The following is an 18,695-nucleotide window of genomic DNA, read 5'->3' as shown; positions in this document are numbered from 1 at the left end:
CTCTTATATCAGATTTGGTAGAGTCCTGCCAGCGGACCTATTAGAACACACTATTATCTAGACGTTTACGCCGCCATGTTTTCCTGTTCTGTCAGTGCACCGCAGCGGGTACATGCACATGCGCCAAGAACAAGATCAGTGTTAAAGGGCACAACTGTTCAGATGTTGTATTCTAGCGTTTAAAACGCGATTTTATTAGTTCATATTATTGCGCTGTTCTTTAGAAGTATCTAGCTGGTAATTGTGTTTGGAAAGAAAAGGATGTTTAGAAAAAGTCGGAACCTAAAATATATATTAAGTCTTGTTCCCGGAAAAAGACGATTTGGAACGTACAGATTTTTGCCCTTGTTCTTCTGTATCGGGGGTGTCATGGAGTGGATCATGATTAACGTGAGAATAGGACGAGAAACGTTTTGTAAGTATTTTAAGTCAAATCTTATGTATACATACACGCCCCTCTCTTTGAAGCGTTTGTGTGCATCATTCTGCGTCCTCGCAGCGCAGGGCGGCCTGACCATTTTTGCGTAACGTTACTGCTTGTGCTAATAAAACGTGAATGACGATTTACTGAAACATTTAAAACAAAGACTTTCAGCCCCGGTTTCAGAGACAAAGCATAGCCTATTCCCAGATTAAAACCATTATTGAGCTGTTTTAACTGAAAGCGACTTGCACTGACATCTTAAAATATATCAGTGCCATCGTTTTGTCTCGAGATGTACAACATCAGTAATGTTTTTTTTTTTCTAAGGTTTTTTTTATTTTTTATTTTTATTTGTCTATAAAAGCTACTTAAACTAAAACCTAACCCTGGCTTAATCTAAGCCCTGTCTGTAAAACCAGGTCTCAATGTCTATCATTGATCTTAATTATCTAGGGTACACAGCAGTGTTAAAGGCTCACAGTTGACTATAAATACCCCATATTTATGTTGGCCTATATGAATGACTATTTATTCTGTATACTATTGGTTATTGTTATAGATAAGTGGTTACATTACTTTCTGCCTCCACAGATGATGTCTACAGAAGAAAACAATCGGAGAGGGAATACCAAAACAAGATCGATGAGGGCTTGATTTTGCTAACGGAGTCTAAAGCCAAATGAGATCATCACAACACGCTGGAAATAAATGATCATCATGATGAAGAGACTGAAATCAAAAATACTTTGACACTTTTGCACACTAACACTCTTTTGATATCAATCAACAATGGAGATACTATAATATCCTATAAAGAAGCTGTGATAGGGACTGCGTAATTATGTGGACAGATGAGGTGCAAAAGACTGTTTCTGTACAGAAGGTTTTCGTATTGCAATTTTCGTATTGACAGATATATTTACGCAATAAAAGTTATCTGTCCTGTGATTCTAACCAGTACTCTTTGGAAGCCTGTTTGAACTACAAATGAGTAAAACTATGATTTTGTAAGTCATAATAAAAATAAATAAATCTCATAACTATGACTTAGTGGCTTGGTTTCACATACTGGATTAGGCCTTAGTTTAATTAGGACATTTGCTGTGCACCTGAGACAAAACAATGACACCGACATATTTTAAGATCGCTTTCAGTTAAAACAGCTCAAACATGTATTTTAGTTTGGGACTAGGCTTAAGACTTTTCTGTAAAACCGGGGGTAAATATTATTGTATTGAGAAAAGCTCTCATATTAACGACTTGGCATAAAATAATTAGAAACTTTGGAATTGTAATTATGGCTTAATATCTCAAAATAATGAAAAAGTCATAATTATGAGTAAATACAGGAAAAAAATCAAACAATTTAGTGTATTATAATTAAAAATCTTGTGTATAATAAAAAATGAATAATAATGACTTGGTATATCATAATAATGAGAAACTTTCTTGTATACAGGTGCTGGTTATATAATTAGAATATCATGAAAAAGTTGATTTAATTCAGTAATTCCATTCAAAAAGTGAAACTTGTATATTATATTCATTCATTACACACAGACTGATATATTTCAAATGTTTATTTATTTTCCTTTTGATGATTGTAACTGACAACTAATGAAAATCCCAAATTCAGTATCTCAGAAAATTAGAATATTACTTAAGACCAATACAAAAAAAGGATTTTTAGAAATGCTGGCAAACTGAAAAGTATGAGCATGTACAGCACTCAATACTTAGTTGGGGCTCCTTTTGCCTGAATTACTGCAGCAATGCGGCGTGATGGAGTCGATCAGTCTGTGGCACTGCTCAGGTGTTATGAGAGCCCAGGTTGCTCTGGTAGTGGCCTTCCGCTCTTCTGCATTGTTGGGTCTGGCGTTTCACATCTTCCTCTTCACAATACCCCATAGATTTTCTATAGGGTTAAGGTCAGGCGAGTTTGCTGGCCAATTAAGAACAGGGATACTATGGTCCTTAAACCAGGTACTGGTAGCTTTGGAACTGTGTGCAGGTGCCAAGTCCTGTTGGAAAATGAAATCTGCATCTCCATAAAGCATGAAGCATAAAGTGCTCTAAAACTTCCTGGTAGACGGCTGTGTTGACCTTGGACCTCAGAAAACACAGTGGACCAAAGCGAGCAGATGACATGGCACTCCAAACCATTTACTGACTGTGGAAACTTTACACTGGACTTCAAGCAACGTGGATTATGTGCCTCTCCTCTCTTCCTCCAGACTCTGGGACCTTGATTTCCAAATGAGATGCAAAATTTGCTCTCATCAGAAAAGAGGACTTTAATTGGTCCACTGTGCTTTATTAAATCCAGAGTCAACGCAGCCGTCTACCAGGACATGTTCAGAGCACTTCATGCTTCCTTCATTTTCCAGCAGGATTTGCACCTGCCCACACTACCAAAAGAACCAAAACCTGGTTCAATGACCATGGTATTAATGTGTGATTTCATGTAATATTCTAATTTTCTGGGATTTTGATTTCGTGGGTTTCATAAGCTGTAAGCCATAATCATCAAAATTATAACAAATAAAGGCTTGAAATATCTCACTTTGCATGTAATGAGTCTATGTAATAATATATTAGTTTCACCTGTTAAGTTGAATTATTGAAATAAATTTTTTTTTTGATTAAATTCTAATTATATGACCAGCACGTATATTTTGCTTATCTCATAATAAGGAAACACTTTAACAAAAACTTTAGTTAAGGTCATAATAATATTGTAATAATATTGAAAAAAATACTCATAAAACTTACTCATAATAATGACTTGCTGACAAACTTTCTTGTAATGACTTTCTCATTATTATGCGATGTTATGTCAGTTACGAGAAAATGATTATAATATAATTAGTCATTAAAATGTTGTCAATATAATGAGAAGCTAAGCCACAGTTATTAAAGTTCTCATTATTGTATTTTTTTTTTTACTTTTAAAATCAGTTGTAGACAGTGTAGCCTATAAGTGCCATTTGTAAGTACGTTTACGAAGATAAAGTCCATCAAAGTCTGTTGGTCCAAGAGACTCCAAAATTAATTTATTTACCAGCAATGGATGTCAGTAAAAGTCCCACTGAACATCGTTTTCCCAGACATATTCTTTCCATCACGTTTTACCTCAGTCTTATTTTGCAACTTTTACTGCAAACTACTGCAAATATAACAAAATGATTACACTGAATAAAAGTCAAGAAAATAGTTGTATATGCGTCCTACAAATGATCTAAAAACGTCTAACTGCGTGATTGCACTTAAAAGTCAATATTTTTTATTATGCTGTTAAATCTTTGTGAATGTGCTGTCTATCATCATAACAGCAGTTGCCAGCTGGACGACAGCTTAAGGAACATTTTCTTCTTCTCAGAGCATTACTTGTAGTGTCCAATCGGCAGAGCTCTCAGACAGATGAAGCTGTTGGGGTGTTGGGCCAGAGTTATCGGGTTTCCATCGAGCCGAACCTCCTGCATGTTGTACCTGATGTAGTGCGTGTTGTTTCGTTTGCAGAACGAGTCATCCGTCAGTGACGTTATGTTGTTGTTCTGAAAACGATTTTTCAAAAGTATGTATACTTGTACGGACACATTTAATGACTACAGTAAATATATTTAGACTATAAAGAGATGACCGTACATGTAGATGAACCACACTCAGACTTTCCGGCAGCGGTGGGACGGCCTCCAACCCGTTGTCGCCAAGGTACAGGTATGCCAGCTTGCTGAGTTTCTAATGCAAAAGATGGAAGCCAGTCATGATGAATAAGACAAACAATGTATCGATAATATTTCAGATTCTCTATTTTATTCATTTTTTTACCTTGAAAATGTTGGCTTTCACTCCCTTTGTTTTAAGTAGATTGTGGTTGACATTGAGAGACACAAGTTTAGCTGGCAGCATTGGCAGTTTGACCAGCTTGTTCTCAGCGAGCGTTAGTTCCTCAAGCTGATCGAGTTTAGAAAAGGCGCCATCTTCTATCTCAGAGATGAGGTTGCCAGACAGGTCAATTCTTCTCAGCGTGGCTGTAAAACAACACAATATGGACGTATCATCCCAGCTAACAGGGAACGTTCTCTGAACTTTAGCTAAGGTTCTGTCAAGATTCTCTCAAAAGTTATGAACAAACGTTCTTCCAATAGCGTGTTTGACGCTTCAAAATAAATTGCTTTTCGGAGCAATGCCATTTTTGGTTCCCCAAAGACTTTCAATGAACAGTTCTAAAAAGACTTTGTCTTAGTGTGAAGAACATTTTAATAATCTGAAGAATTATTTTCCACTAAAAAAAAACTTTTATGCAATGAAAAGGTTCTGTGGGTGTTAAAAGTTCTTAATGGAAAATAGATGCTAACTAATAAATAAATGATGTTTTATTAACAAAGTTCGGGAGGAGCACGTTCAGATAACCAATCAGCGTGAGAGGAGGCTTATAGAGCCGTCTTACCTCTGTCCCATGACAGTTTTCCAGCATCCTTCCACCACCCCAACTCCTCCCTCTCGATTATTCCTATCCCAGCTAGGGATAGGGGGGAGTACTCTGGGTTAAGGCCAAATTTCGAGCTCAGAGCCCTCTCCTCGGACAGCACGCCAGATACGCATATTCTGATTATATGTAAGTGTGAACATGTGAACCTATCATCAATGAGGTGCAAATGTCCAATAAAATAAAGTCACAGGGGTTTTTAGAATGAGGGTGAGGAAATGATGACAGATTTTTCATTTTTGGGTGAACTATCCCTTTAAATGCACAAAACCTTCTAGATGTGTCTCCCCTTCTATACCAGTGACTCTAAGGGACCTTTCTCAGGTCTGCCGTGCCGTACCATGCCGTGCCATGCAGTGGGAAAGCGCCAATATGTCTGTTTGAGCCTTTTAAAATAGTCTCAAGGAAAATTTCACTCAGTTGCTCTGATTACATTGATCCGGTTCCAATCATTACAGTGTGTTTTTGGTGGAAACACCCAAAAGCTTTTCTAGCATCCCTTCTTACCAATATCAGCAAAGTCTTTGTTGGTAATTTTAGTGATTTTGTTGAAGCGTGCATAGAAGTAAGCCGTTTCCTTTGGCAGTGGTGGAACTGTTGTCATGTCAGGAGAAACATCCTCACAATACACCGATCCAATTAGACACACACACATCAGGCAAGTAGGAAGTTCTGAAAAATAAAAATAAAATAGAAATAAATAGGCTCAAATATAATTTTTGATCAAATGAATGCAAAGTTAAAGTAAAGAATAAATACCCTTGTCATCTTTATCGTCTGCTCCTGGAATTTCGTCATCTTTATCAGCTGGACTATCATAGTCTGGGCTAAAAATGACCTTTTTCTAGAGTAAAGCAGATTACAAGAAAATGGCATTATTTTGTTTCCTCTCAATATCAACACGTTCAACCAGTTCGCATTCTATTTTGCCTTTCCCTGAGCTCATGAGTTCCCTTATAACTTGCCAATTGTGCTGCTTTCCATTGGACATAATCCCATTATGGATTTAGGTTTTCCATTGCATATCTTAGAACAGATTTATGATAACTGGAATTCTGATTTTTTTTTATATATAAATATATTATACTGTTCATTTTAGCCATCAACAACATATGTTAAGCAAAATTCCATTTTAACATGACAATGTTTACAAATTTCTGTATACACATGCATTATCAGCATTAAATTGTCATACCTTTGGTTTCTTGGCTTCCATGACAACTCTACTCTCTGAGATTGATTCTTCATCATCTAGTATTTTCAATATCCCTTTGTGTCTAGGTACCACTTTATTGGTTCTTGCCGTATCACAAAATATCCATGGCACGGTCACGAAAAAGAGTAAAATCCTCAGATCCATCATCTTGTGAGGAGAAATAGTTCTTGTCCTGTGTGAAGAGCAGCGCAGTGTGTCACAGCCTCTGAGTAAAATGAGACCTTTAAAGAGTTTCTCCGCAGTGACTGCCTGTGAACCATTAAAAAACAATTCATGAAACTGGCCTTAACCCACTCTGTGCTGTCCTAAGGTTATTTAACGGATCACTCGCCCCCATTCCTACCCGAATAAACTGTAGTGAAGATGTGGTATTGATTGCTATCCATTTCATGTCCATATGCATGTGTTTTGAAATTGTGCTTAAAGGGAGTAAAGTGGATAAAAACACTTTGAAATTGATATATTTTTGCTGTCTTCTTGTGAATGCGCATGATCTTACAATAACTAATAAGACCTGTTCCTCCCTTTAGTGATATAATGAGATATTTTCAGGGAACACTGGGATCCGGAAAATAAAGGGAAAATATAGGGGAGAAAGAACAGTTCTGGCTATGGAAATAAAGGATGGAGTTCAACAGGAAATTACTATTAGTTCAGGAATCTTGGACAGCATTTTTGAATATGGTGAACTTTGAAAACTCGTCATGTGAGTTACGATTACGAAACGAGTGTGTTGTCCATCTCTATGTGACGTTCAAAAGCTTTATTGTTAAAAATTGTTTGGTAGGTATCAGGGGATGGATTGACAGAAGACAGAGAAAACCTTCTGTTCCCCTGTTTTTGATTAAGCCAAAAAAGATTCCTGATTTGGGGCGAGAGAAATAACATCCTCTTTAAACTGGAAATGCATGACAAAGTGCTGTGAAATAGATTTCAAACATCATTCACTTGATATGCTGAATGATATACATAACTTCACCTTCTTTATGGATCTCTATGAAGTGAGACAGATCTGATGGCTTTAACAGTGATCCTCTGGGTTTTGAGCACTTCTGGAGTACTGCCTGTTTTCATCAGAGGCATGTGATAACCTGGGAGAAGAATTAACCAGGTGTTCAAACAAATGCATTCCAAGACTTTAAAAACGCACTTCCTCGATCTCCCTCTGGGTGCCGTTACTTAACCTGATGGGACGTAGGATGAAACCAAGACAGACTAGACAGTTCAACATACAGATAAACAAAAAGATCAGCAAAATTATTATTGAAGGCAAAGTCCGTATATAAATATTATTCTGCACGGTTTGCCTGCAGCTCTACCAACTGATGCATAATGGAGAGAGTGTGAACATCTCAGCAGATGTGAGAGTGAATGAGGCTCTTTACGTTTGGGCTTCTATCAGGCAAAATATATTAGTTAAGTAGCAATTGCACAGGACCCAACAGTGAAGATACCTGGAAAACCCTTTATGATCGAGCTCATGATCATCCTTCGGATGAGATGTTAAACCGAGGTCCTGACTCTCACAAAAAATCCCAGGATGTCTTTCGGGAAGAGTAGAGGTGTAACCCCGGCATCCTGGCCAAACTTGCCCAGTGGCCTCTGTCCATCATGGCCTCCTAATCATCCCTATATCTGATAGGCTTCATCACTGTCTCCTCTCCACCAGTAAGCTGGTGTGTGGTGGCCGTTCTGGCACAATATGGCTGCCGTCGCATCATCCAGGTGGATGCTACATTGGTGTTGGTTGAGGAGATTCCCCCCTTCCACTCTTTGAGTACCCAGAAAAAGCGCTATATAAATGTAACAAATAATTTTTATTATTATCCTATGTAAAGTGCTTTAAGTGATGAGAAAAGTGCTATATAAATGTAATGAATTATTATTATTATTATGAGAAATAAATGCAAAATATAAGTTCGTTTTGGCCTGATTTTGTTCGAAATTACGTCACATCAGTTTGTTCTTCGATTTTACTTTAAGTATATCGGGGCCTTAAAGGTCTCATTTGGGGAAAGGCCCTTTTAAACTTTTACTTGCTCCTAAAACACTAAATAGCAACAGAATCACCACATTATCTTGTATATAAAAGTATAATTTCCTAAACACCAGTTTACCATCATGCATGTGTTATTGTTGTATTTATTTTCTGGTTTCATTTTAGTGCAATTTTTAGTAATTTTGCCATGTGCTTTTGTCATTTTTATTAGATTTAGTTTTTTTTTTTTATATGTCAATTTGCCTTTAATTTATACTTATTTCAGTTTGAGCAATATTAGTACTTCAGTACCTTTTTTAAGTTTAAGTTTTCATCTAATAGTTCTAGCTTTAGTTAATAATAGCACTGTTATGCATGGCAAAAATGTCCTGATTGATTCCATAATTTTCTGAAATGACATTTGCTTTTGAGTTCATTTTTAACTATTACTTTATGTAGCTGATGAAAATTCTTTTGTACTTTTATTGTTTATTTGTTTACTAAACACATTTTTACATAATTTAATAAAGAGGTTAAATATAGTAAGTAGAAATGTTACTCATAATATATAATGTCATATGTATTTTCCATGTCACAATTGTGCCCCACGGGCCTTTTGCCTTCATTTATCTTCTCCATTTATTTTTACACAAATTATGCTTTTCCATTAATTTTGAAATTGCCCATAATCCAAAATTGTGCTTGTGGACATATGTAGGATGCAACGTTTATGCTCCACATTCAGTTACTCCTTTAATGTTTTAAACAAGTGTGGAATTTACATAAGAGAGGGTTTCAAAATCTCTCAAAACAGATACCCTTCCATTATGTTCAACCCTTTTGGTCAATTCGATTGTCTGGTTTCTCCTTCCTGTGGGCTGATGAATCTGCGGAGGAGGCACTTTTAGGCCGCAGCGGTGAGGACTTGTAGAGAACACAAGTGGATCCATCCTCACCGATCCGATAGGACACCTCGGAAGGGTCCACCCACAGGGTCAGCTCTATTGGAAGTGATGAGAAAAGCTGCTCTTGTGAAAGTCCAACAGCAGATGCTGCTTTTCCTATGAGAGGGTCCATTATACGGTTGATCCGTAAACATCTGTAGCCAGAGCCTCTGCAGGGAGCATGAGGAAACCAATGCGGCCGATAGTGCTCTAGAAGAGAGACATATCAGGTGAAACTGCATACAATAGCTTGCATACTGAAACTTTCAAATACATTTAAAAGCATTTTTTTATTATTTGTCATAAAAATCACTCTAGTTTATTCAGAATCAAAATAATATTACTGATGCCATCTGTTAACATTTTTTTTTTAATTAAAAAAATCTTTATCTTCTTTATCACGGGTGAGAGGCGTGTGAAAAAAGCAGGTCAGTTGTCTCACCTATCAGTGTATCAGTGAGTGTGTGAGTGAAGAGCTGCAGCTGATCTCCAGTGAGAGAAACACTGCTACTGCTTCTGCTCAGTAAACCACTGATGAAAGTAGCAGCGACTGACACCTCTGTTTTCATCCTAGTTTCAGTTCCTCACGAAAAAGCTCAAGTACAGTGGCTGTGGAAACAAATAAAGGTAAATTACGTGAAACTCTACAAATTCAGTTATTTATCTTAACAAAATTTTAGGCTGAATAACTCACCTGTAAGTTTTCAATGACACAAAACACACACAAAAAACACTAACTTATTTATTTGTAATTATAAATATCGACGGACTAAAATAGATATTCAGTTTAAACTAGAATCTTAGCTACATTCGTTGTTTGGAGGACGGACAAATATTACTGAGAGTAAAACTACAACAGGACTTCCGAAACAGTTACGTCATAGGGCAGAATTAGCGCGCTTCTCTAGCGCCATCGCCTGACAGATCAGCAGTCACGTGTGCAGAGAGCTTTCTCAACCAGTTTGCTTGTGGTTTTAAAAGATTAGTTCACCCAAAAAATTAAAATTCGGTCATAATTTACTCACCCTCATGTTGTTATAAACCTGTATTAGTTTTTTTCTTCTGCTGAACACAAAAGAAGATATTTTAAAGAATGTTGGCAATCAAATAGTTGACGGTCGGTAGCCATTGACTTTTCAGCCATTGAAAAAAAATAAAAAACTCACTCAACGGTCTGGTTACTAACATTCTTTAAAATATCTTTCGTTGTGTTCAACAGAAGAAAGAAACTCTATAGGTTTAGAACAACATAAGGGTGAGTAAATAATTAAATTTTCATTTTGGGATGAATGATCCCTTTGATGTTAATAGCCTACCATCTTTTACATTAAACCAGCTCAGAAACAGTCATGCATATTGTGTGCTAATTTTGAGAGAAAATCCGCAGAATGTATTAAAATAGTCGTTGTTGGTTATTTGAGTGATTTTTGAACTAAATGGGGCTGGGCTGGTGGCACATTTTTTGCTAACTGAAAGCATAATCAAATTATTCAAAATATTTCATAAACAAACATGTGAGGGGTGGGTAGGCCTATGTGTGGAACTGTGCAAATAAAATGAATCCCAGATCTGTGGATATCTAGAACTGTGCATTGCAACTCAGCAACTATGATTATTTATAGTTTTCATAGAGGAATTCTGGGTGTGTAGATTATGTGTGCTCCAGCGCTTCATTTCTTTTTGTGAAGCAAGAGTTCACTGAATACTGTGCAATATTGAATATTGTGCATGTATATTAATCTTACACAATAGTTAACTACACAAGTAACAACATATTTCATGAGGAATATTTATTTTATTTATTTATTTATTTTCTGTCTTCTTAATCAATCAATAATTTTGCTGGAATTTGACAGACCTTTGCACTCATTGATTTAAAAACGTTTTGTTTTGTTTGCTGCAGGGTAGCTGCAGACACTTTTGCAACTTTACTTAAGCAACTCTGATGTTGTCATATTGGACTGTTGAGTAAAAGCAGTGCCCTAAACTGGAAAGACCTGAAAGACGAGAAGAGAGTAAAAAGACAATACACCACACAATTCCGTTAGTTTTCCATGCATATATGTATTTATCTCAATTGCAGGGTGTGTAAAGCCCCACACTCATACATTAGCAAGAAAAGCTCCTCCCGTTGTCCACAAATAGCAGAGCAGAGGGTGTGTCCTCAGACTTCCTGGGTATAATAACACCAGTGGAAAAGTCTTCAGCTGCGAAAGGGAGAAAGAAAAGAGAGACCCGCATTGTTGAAGTGAAACCCAGCACATTTCAAATGAGGTAAGGAAGTCTGCTTTTGAGTATATTAATATGCGGCTCTGCCACAGTTTGTGAGCCTTTGGTTGCTTTCCCATTTTGTAGCTACTTTATAGGAAAGTTCTTTGGAGAATAAGAAACTGTTGTAAGCTATTAGAAACCTCTAGAACTCACAGATCATGTTTCAACCTGATATCTGCTGCAGTCTGGATTACTTCTAACAACAGCATAGGCTATTTACTTCACAATATGCTGCCAACCTGAAAGCAGACACATCCTGATCAATGACACAGTCTACCATTGGGTGTTAACTGTAGAAGGTCTCATCCTGAAAAGCAGTCAAAACTTTGATCAGAACATGATTAGGTTTGTTAATCAGTCTTTTAATGGAAAATCAAAGTGATTTTGGGTCTCCAAATCCATCAAACCTGATTTTAAGTGTTTACTTGTTATAGATTAGATCAGTGACCTTTTTGGGATAGGAATGGGGAAATGAGTTAATATTTGACCAAAAAAGATCCTCAAAACATGAACATTTATAAAAAATAGAACTTTCCATACCACAAACCACAATCATATGATGAAGTATTACTCATCAGTTTCAGGATCACTTTTTTCAATAAGTCTGTAACAGTACATTCAAATTAGTTTATTTAGCTATATTATATGATAATGAAATATTAATGAAGGTCTTTTATTGTCCTGCTTCTACATTATTTTGCTTCTACAGACTTCTGTCTGCCTGCAAATGGCTAATCTATTCCTGTTAATATAACATTTGAAGGCTGTTCTTTCCCATTGAATTGTGAATCTATATCTACAAAGGTCTTTCTCTCACTCTTTACATGCAGGATGACCGGCAGACTGTTCCTCTTCACCCTCTTCATCCTCTCTGGCTCGCTGACCTGCTATGGCTTCAGAATTTGTGCCTTTAATGTTCAGAGTTTTGGTGATTCAAAATCAGCCAATGCCAAAATCATGAATTCTTTATCACGGGTGAGAGGATGAATACAATGCTTTTTACTTATTTTGTTAATATATAAAACACGTCTAAACGTGCACTGTTCTGTTCTTTCTTGCAGATTGTAACTCGTTGTGACATATGCTTACTCCAGGAGGTCAGAGATCAGAAAAATAAAGCCATCCCACGCCTGCTTGATGCAGTCAACAGGTAGACTATATGCAATATGAACTCAAAGTGTAACAAATCAGATTTAAGAGATAAGCAAATCTATGTTACGTTATATTTTGTTTCCAGGCTTAATAGTAATGATTATGACTATGTGGCCAGTGAACGTCTCGGCAGAACACAAACGTATCAGGAGCAATACGTCTTTGTTTACAGGTATGTGTTCAGCACTTCTGTACTTTCTGACAATATGTAAAGGCTAAGGATGCACATGATATTGGGAAAATGTTTATTATCAGCTGATATTAGAGATGTGTTGATTTATCAGCGTTGGGGAAAGTTACTTTTTAAAAGTAATGCATTACAATATTGCGTTACTCCCAGAAAAAGTAACTAACTGCGTAGTAATTTGTTACCTTTGCATTACCTTTTCTCATGGGCTGGGCTGGCTGGTTTGTTTTTAGCCCTAACCCAAATCCATGCCTGTACAGTAAAGGCAAACAAACCTTTCAGCCGTGCTGCCATTCTGGTTTGCAGAAGAATAGGACGCAGGAGACAAAAGTTCAACACTCTTACTTCAGCAATAAAAAAATAACAAAAAATGTGATGTTTATTCAAATTAATTTTTGCTTTTTAGTATGGTTGAATTAGATCAAAGAAGTTCAGCAGCAAAGACATTGGTTAATAAAGTCAGATGAAATACATAAAGTATATTTGTGTAATTTAACATTTAATTGTTGCAGGTTTGCATTTCAAATCACAAAACGAATACACTGTTATTTTAGTGTACATTATGTTGTGATGCCTAGCATTTAAAATGATTGGTTTTAGCACTTGGTGTTTTATTTTTAAGTTAATTAGACAAAATAGCTTAGAATTTGAATATGTTTTTCAGTTATCAACCATAAAACGAAAACAATTAATGGCTTATTATTGGTGCATCCCTAGATAAGGCAGGGTGTTTTTAATATTATATATTTCTTTATGTGAGGTAAGGTATGTCTTGCTGCATTACTTTCATTAATACAAATATATTCTTGATCACCATAACTGTTTTTTTGTTTGTTTTGTTTTTCATGCGTTACAAGATAAGCTTCCTCATTTCTTTCCCCCCTCCTCATACAGGAAAAGCACAGCAAAGCTGATAAAGCAGTATCAGTATCCAGATACGCAGAAAGGGGATGTTGATGCTTTCTCCAGAGAACCCTTTGTGGTACATTTTCAAGCCTCTAAAACAGGTCAAAATTTAAACAAGGAAAACTTGCTCACTGAATTTATTCTAAGACGCATCATTGTAAGCTGATTGATTTTGATCATGATCTGATAATGTCTCTATTAACAGAGGCCAAGGACTTTGTCTTGATTCCGCAGCACACCACTCCTTCAAATGCCACCAAAGAAATTGATGAACTTTACGATGTCTTTGTGGATGTCAGAGAGCGATGGAAAATTGAGGTGCGATGATGGATTTCCTATATTATATAAAGCATGATTTCTTGAGATCAAGTCTTAAACCTTGCTTTTTTGTCATCTTGCCAGAATGTGATGTTCCTTGGGGACTTCAATGCAGCTTGTGGTTACGTGGCTAAAAAGAACCGTAAGAAAATCAGACTCTTATCTGACCCGTCTTTCATCTGGCTGATTCAGGATAACGTGGACACTACGGTGAAACAGTCGACTGACTGTGCATACGACAGGTATGCTAGCAAAATGATCATATTAGCATGATATAATAAAGATGCTTATGATTTGCATGTAGACATGGCATAATGATTCATATTTATGGCTACAATCCACAGAATTGTTGTGCATGGAGAGCCATTTCTCAGAACAATTGTACCGCTTTCAGCACAGCCGTTCAATTTCCCCAAGGAATTACGTCTTACAGAGGCTCAGGTAAAGCCAAATTCAGCATTTACCGTTATTTTGTGCGTTTTCATGTCACTGAACTTCGGATTGTCTGTTATAGGCTTTAGAAGTAAGTGATCACTACCCCATCGAGGTGGTCCTCAAGACTCAGAAATCTGGGGTTTTCACAAGAAGCAACAGAGCATCATGTCTTTGGCCTACAGCGTTTGTGCTGCATGTCATCGTACTGCTACTGCAAATGATCATATGAACACAAATCAACCACGAGTGGATTATTCATCTCACCTAAATGAAGTGAATACTTTCCTTTGCTGTTACACAGCTGCTATGTACTTGAGCACATACAGAGCCACAACTGCTTCTACAGAAGGTGTTGCTGATTAGTGGATGTGACTGAATATTTTTTACAGCTTCTAGAAATTGATGATCATGGCGGACTGGCTCAGGTTGTATATCCCTGTTGTCTTTTGTTTTTGACAGTATACATTTGATTTCTCATTTATTCATGCAAGTTAAATATTTTCATTTTTGGAGAGAATTTTATTTTTGTAATAAATTGACAAACATGCAGCTATATGAATGAATTGTTTCCTGTTCACTTGCTTCACATTTTGAGTTGGGTTTTTATTAGGCATTTCCTTAGGTTACACAAATGTAAGGTGACGTAGTAAAATTAACTACATGTACTCATATATTACTTTTGGTTTAGGATTAGTTGTTCATAATTATGCAGAATTAACTGTAATTACTACAGAAAGTACATTTATCCATGCGACAAACCCACTGAAAGTTATGGTCTGATCAAACTTTTACGCTTTTTGCCTTAAAATTATGACGAAGCCAAATGCCAAAACAATCCCATCAATAGAATCTAGAACTTTAGAATATGGTAACTATCAACTATCTGTATTTCCACAAATGTTTATTCCCTATATATAGTTCCACAATTACACTAAATTTACTTAACTACTAACCCGTTCAAATGCAAGCCAGAAAAAAAGAACAAAATAATTTTGTAAATCAAAGAATGGACTTTATTTGTGGTCAATAGAGCCTTGGTTCACACAGATGCAATGAAGTGTGTGGTGCTTAGTTGGCGTGCAGGGCCTTCCAGCGGCTCAGAGGTCCATGGCTGGGGATGTATTTCACCCCACAACCGTCGGGGATCAGACGCTTCTCTGCCAGCATGTCATCAAAGTCGGTGGCGTTGAACTTTGTGAAGCCATACTTCTTGGAGATGTGAATCTAAGACGAAGGAGAATATAGACAGTCAGCAGACCACTTTTACACAATTAACACCCTAGACCAGTGGTTCTCAAAAAAAAGGGTGGGGTGTTGGTTGCAGGAGATCAGCAGGGGGAAAAAAATAAACAAAGCTTTTGCAATGCCATTCAAGCACGTACATAGCATGGAGAAGAGATGGACAATTCACTCAAAAATGGTCAAAAGGAAATTCTATCAAAAATAAGCAATATTATGTCTCTGTGGTCCCTTAAAAGGGCCCAGCACTGCACAGCTAGGCTCATACACATCCACAGAATTACTGTCTGCAGCCTTTGCACACCACACAAGTACAGACAACTTGTCTAGTCGGCTTAATAAGCTGCAGGTAAGAGTCAGTCCAGATGTTCTTAAACAGCGGTTGGCGCTTTGCCTGTATAAAGCAGCACCGAACACCAACTCCACTGCATTTTTCATCTTCAGACCATTGACTTCACACCAACTGAACAAGCCTGAGAAGTTCCTTGCCACAGATAAACACTTCAGTGGACAGCCTCACAAGGTGTTATTGTGAAAGCACAATTTGGTGCCGTCAAGAGCACTCAATGCAGCCACTGATATATTGTTCATACAAAGCATCACTGAAATAGACATTTTTCAATTTACATAAAAAGTTCTGATCCATTATTCTCTTACGTTTGTGGTATTAGGAAGTGAAACTATTGCAGGCATTTTACTACAGGTTTTTAAAGTTATTTTTTTTTTCTATGATTTTAGACTAAAATTATCTAGTATTCAGTAATGGGGTGGGGGTTTCTTAGGGGAGCATCAGATTTTTTAAAAAGGTTTTGGGAGTGGGAAAAATGTGAGAACCACTGACCAACACATTTTTCAACTTCATTTAAAGTACCTTCTGACGGCCAGGGAACTTGAACTTTGCTCTCCTCAGAGCCTCGATCACATGTTCCTTGTTTGAGGCCTTCGTGCGCACGGACATGATCACCTGGCCAATGCATACACGGGCCACTGTGCCCTGGGGCTTACCGAAAGCACCACGCATACCAGTCTGGAGCCTGAAGAGAAGACGAACGTTAAGATTAATTTACACAAATGGCCAAACAGAAATTATATCAAAAATAAGCAATATTATGTCTCTGTGGTCCCTTAAAAGGGCCCAGCACTGCACAGCTAGGCTCATACACATCCACAGAATTACTGTCTGCAGCCTTTGCACACCACACAAGTACAGACAACCTGTCTAGTCGGCTTAATAAGCTGCAGGTAAGAGACCACACACACGCTCACCTATCAGCTCCGGCACAGGACAACATTTTGTTGATGCGGATGACATGGAAAGGGTGCAGGCGCACACGGATGTGGAAACCATCTTTACCGCAGGTCTTCACCATGTACTTGTTGGCGCAGATACGGGCAGCCTCAAGAGCTGGACAACAAATGCAAATGAAAGAAAAATTAAGACTATGTATTAAAAAGTGCGCTATGTAATGGGCAAATATTATAAGATATGAACAACAGTATCGTAGAAGACCCCTCACCTTCACTGGACAGCTGCTCGTACTCGTCAGATACCATGTGACCGCACATGGGGAACTCATCCACCTTGGCCTTTTTCCTGCCCAAGTCGAAGATTCTGATCTTAGGATCTGAGTTTGAGAAGGACATGCTTAATCAGAACAAATCTTGAACTATATGATTGTTCATATTTGAATAAATCAGTTTAAGTTAGTTCTAAATTCAAGGTTCCTACAATAACATTTTCTAAAGAGTTTAGGTAACATTATTTATACCATTAAGGATTTTTAAAAGCAGATGAATTCTCTACTTGACTTCAAATAAACGTTTGAATCATTCCAAACTGTCATTATGTATTGATAGTTTAATCTTACACAAAAGCAATTATAAGCAGATTATGAGCAAAAATTTGATCAGCTCGAAAGTATATTCATTACAGAAACTTCCACGAATAAAGACTTTTTCAGAACCAGAAAATGGCATTCAAATTCTGCTTTAATTGTCTTCCATAACTTACCAGGAACGCCTCGACAGAAGCGGGACTTGGGGTAAGGCTTGTTCTTACAGTATCTGTAGCTGCAACAGAGAATTGACAATTAGCAACCCTTTACATCAGCGTAAAGAGGTCTGTTTAATCACCATTGCACATACCTAGTTAATACAAGTACAAAAACGCTATATATATATATATATATATATATATATATATATATATATATATATATATATATATATACACACACATATAAAGAAAAACATCGTCACATTTGTAGATTGTAAATTATTCAACTACAAATGCAGCACATAGCTAAATGTCAATAGACATGAAGTATTTAGCGCTTATTTGTAAGCTTCACATTTAATGATGATGCGTTTCAAATAAGTATATTCATAGAAGACAAACTTGTTTTAAGAGCACATTCGTGTTAACAGCAGAAAGTAGCCCGTGTCAGTGTAACGTTACTGCCACAGCTGAAAGAGGCCGGTGTGCTGCACATGGTTAGCGGGCCTGCCATTTTCAGAACGGGCCATTCTTAAAACACTAAATTCACAACTTACCAACGGGCTGGACGGCGGCCCATGGTTGCGATCTGTAATATACACAATTACAATAGTTTTAACGATAAATTGTTTTATTTATAAGTGAATAAACAATATGTTTTTTCCAAATATATAGGGAGCGACGCCGCGCGCTCTCACCACGCACTCACCTAATGGTGGAAAGGAAGAATAGTGGTCTTCCGCTGCGTCATAATGCACCGCCAGAAAACCACTTCCGGTTACATATTAGTGACACATTTATACTGTCTACTTAAAACATAGTTTATATTCTATTTTTTTTTTAAATCAACCGAGTAATTCATATTAATATAAGTGTGTAGAAGACAACTTATAGTTAGTCCCTGTCTGTGCTCTTACATCAACTGGGAAGTAGTTATGCGCTCCCTCATACAGCTGGTATTTGTAGTCCATGAGGTTGTACCAGGGGAGTCGATTTACGGGTTATTTTACTGCACGAGCTATAAAGAAGATTTTTATATAAATATATATTTTCCCTGACAGCATTACTGCAATCATCACTGTGTCTTATTTTCTGTCGACTGTTTATGCTCGATTCGAGAATATGCTATATTATACAACA

At 37.1% G+C, this 18,695-nt stretch overlaps 5 protein-coding genes across 5 annotated transcripts; 2 read left to right on the top strand and 3 right to left on the bottom strand.

Moving 5' to 3' along the window:
- Positions 1–113: 113 nt before the first annotated feature.
- Positions 114–1,156, top strand: uqcc5 (ubiquinol-cytochrome c reductase complex assembly factor 5). The gene is made up of 2 exons (XM_079587443.1): positions 114–415; positions 1,016–1,156. Exons 1-2 carry the CDS (start codon positions 262–264, stop codon positions 1,105–1,107), a joined length of 246 nt encoding a protein of 81 aa, XP_079443569.1. The 5' UTR covers positions 114–261; the 3' UTR covers positions 1,108–1,156.
- Positions 1,016–6,742, bottom strand: ognb (osteoglycin, paralog b). The gene is made up of 7 exons (XM_079587441.1): positions 6,473–6,742; positions 6,109–6,378; positions 5,673–5,757; positions 5,421–5,585; positions 4,253–4,455; positions 4,070–4,162; positions 1,016–3,978 (listed from the first exon to the last, which is right to left on the bottom strand). Exons 1-7 carry the CDS (start codon positions 6,530–6,532, stop codon positions 3,808–3,810), a joined length of 1,047 nt encoding a protein of 348 aa, XP_079443567.1. The 5' UTR covers positions 6,533–6,742; the 3' UTR covers positions 1,016–3,807.
- A 2,196-nt stretch (positions 6,743–8,938) lies between these two features.
- Positions 8,939–9,620, bottom strand: LOC306986024 (protein BTG1-like; the record flags this gene model as incomplete). The annotated part of the gene is made up of 2 exons (XM_079588856.1): positions 8,939–9,261; positions 9,494–9,620. The coding sequence occupies 2 exons, from the start codon at positions 9,618–9,620 to the stop codon at positions 8,939–8,941; spliced, it is 450 nt and encodes a 149-aa protein (XP_079444982.1).
- dnase1l1 (deoxyribonuclease I-like 1) lies at positions 9,499–14,836 on the top strand. The gene is made up of 10 exons (XM_079589372.1): positions 9,499–9,678; positions 11,135–11,325; positions 12,153–12,297; positions 12,384–12,472; positions 12,560–12,646; positions 13,556–13,668; positions 13,773–13,885; positions 13,970–14,127; positions 14,230–14,326; positions 14,400–14,836. The coding sequence occupies exons 2-10, from the start codon at positions 11,321–11,323 to the stop codon at positions 14,547–14,549; spliced, it is 957 nt and encodes a 318-aa protein (XP_079445498.1). The 5' UTR covers positions 9,499–9,678; positions 11,135–11,320; the 3' UTR covers positions 14,550–14,836.
- A 474-nt stretch (positions 14,837–15,310) lies between these two features.
- On the bottom strand, positions 15,311–18,275 carry rpl10 (ribosomal protein L10). Its single transcript, XM_079589377.1, has 6 exons — positions 18,113–18,275; positions 17,571–17,629; positions 17,077–17,184; positions 16,826–16,964; positions 16,431–16,593; positions 15,311–15,544 (listed from the first exon to the last, which is right to left on the bottom strand). Exons 1-6 carry the CDS (start codon positions 18,133–18,135, stop codon positions 15,389–15,391), a joined length of 648 nt encoding a protein of 215 aa, XP_079445503.1. The 5' UTR covers positions 18,136–18,275; the 3' UTR covers positions 15,311–15,388.
- Between the last annotated feature and the right edge of the window lie 420 nt (positions 18,276–18,695).

The sequence above is a fragment of the Phoxinus phoxinus genome (genome assembly GCF_949152265.1).
Source record: "Phoxinus phoxinus genome assembly, chromosome: 18".
Taxonomy (NCBI): domain Eukaryota; kingdom Metazoa; phylum Chordata; class Actinopteri; order Cypriniformes; family Leuciscidae; genus Phoxinus; species Phoxinus phoxinus.
This window is presented reverse-complemented; position numbering and strand designations above follow the sequence as displayed.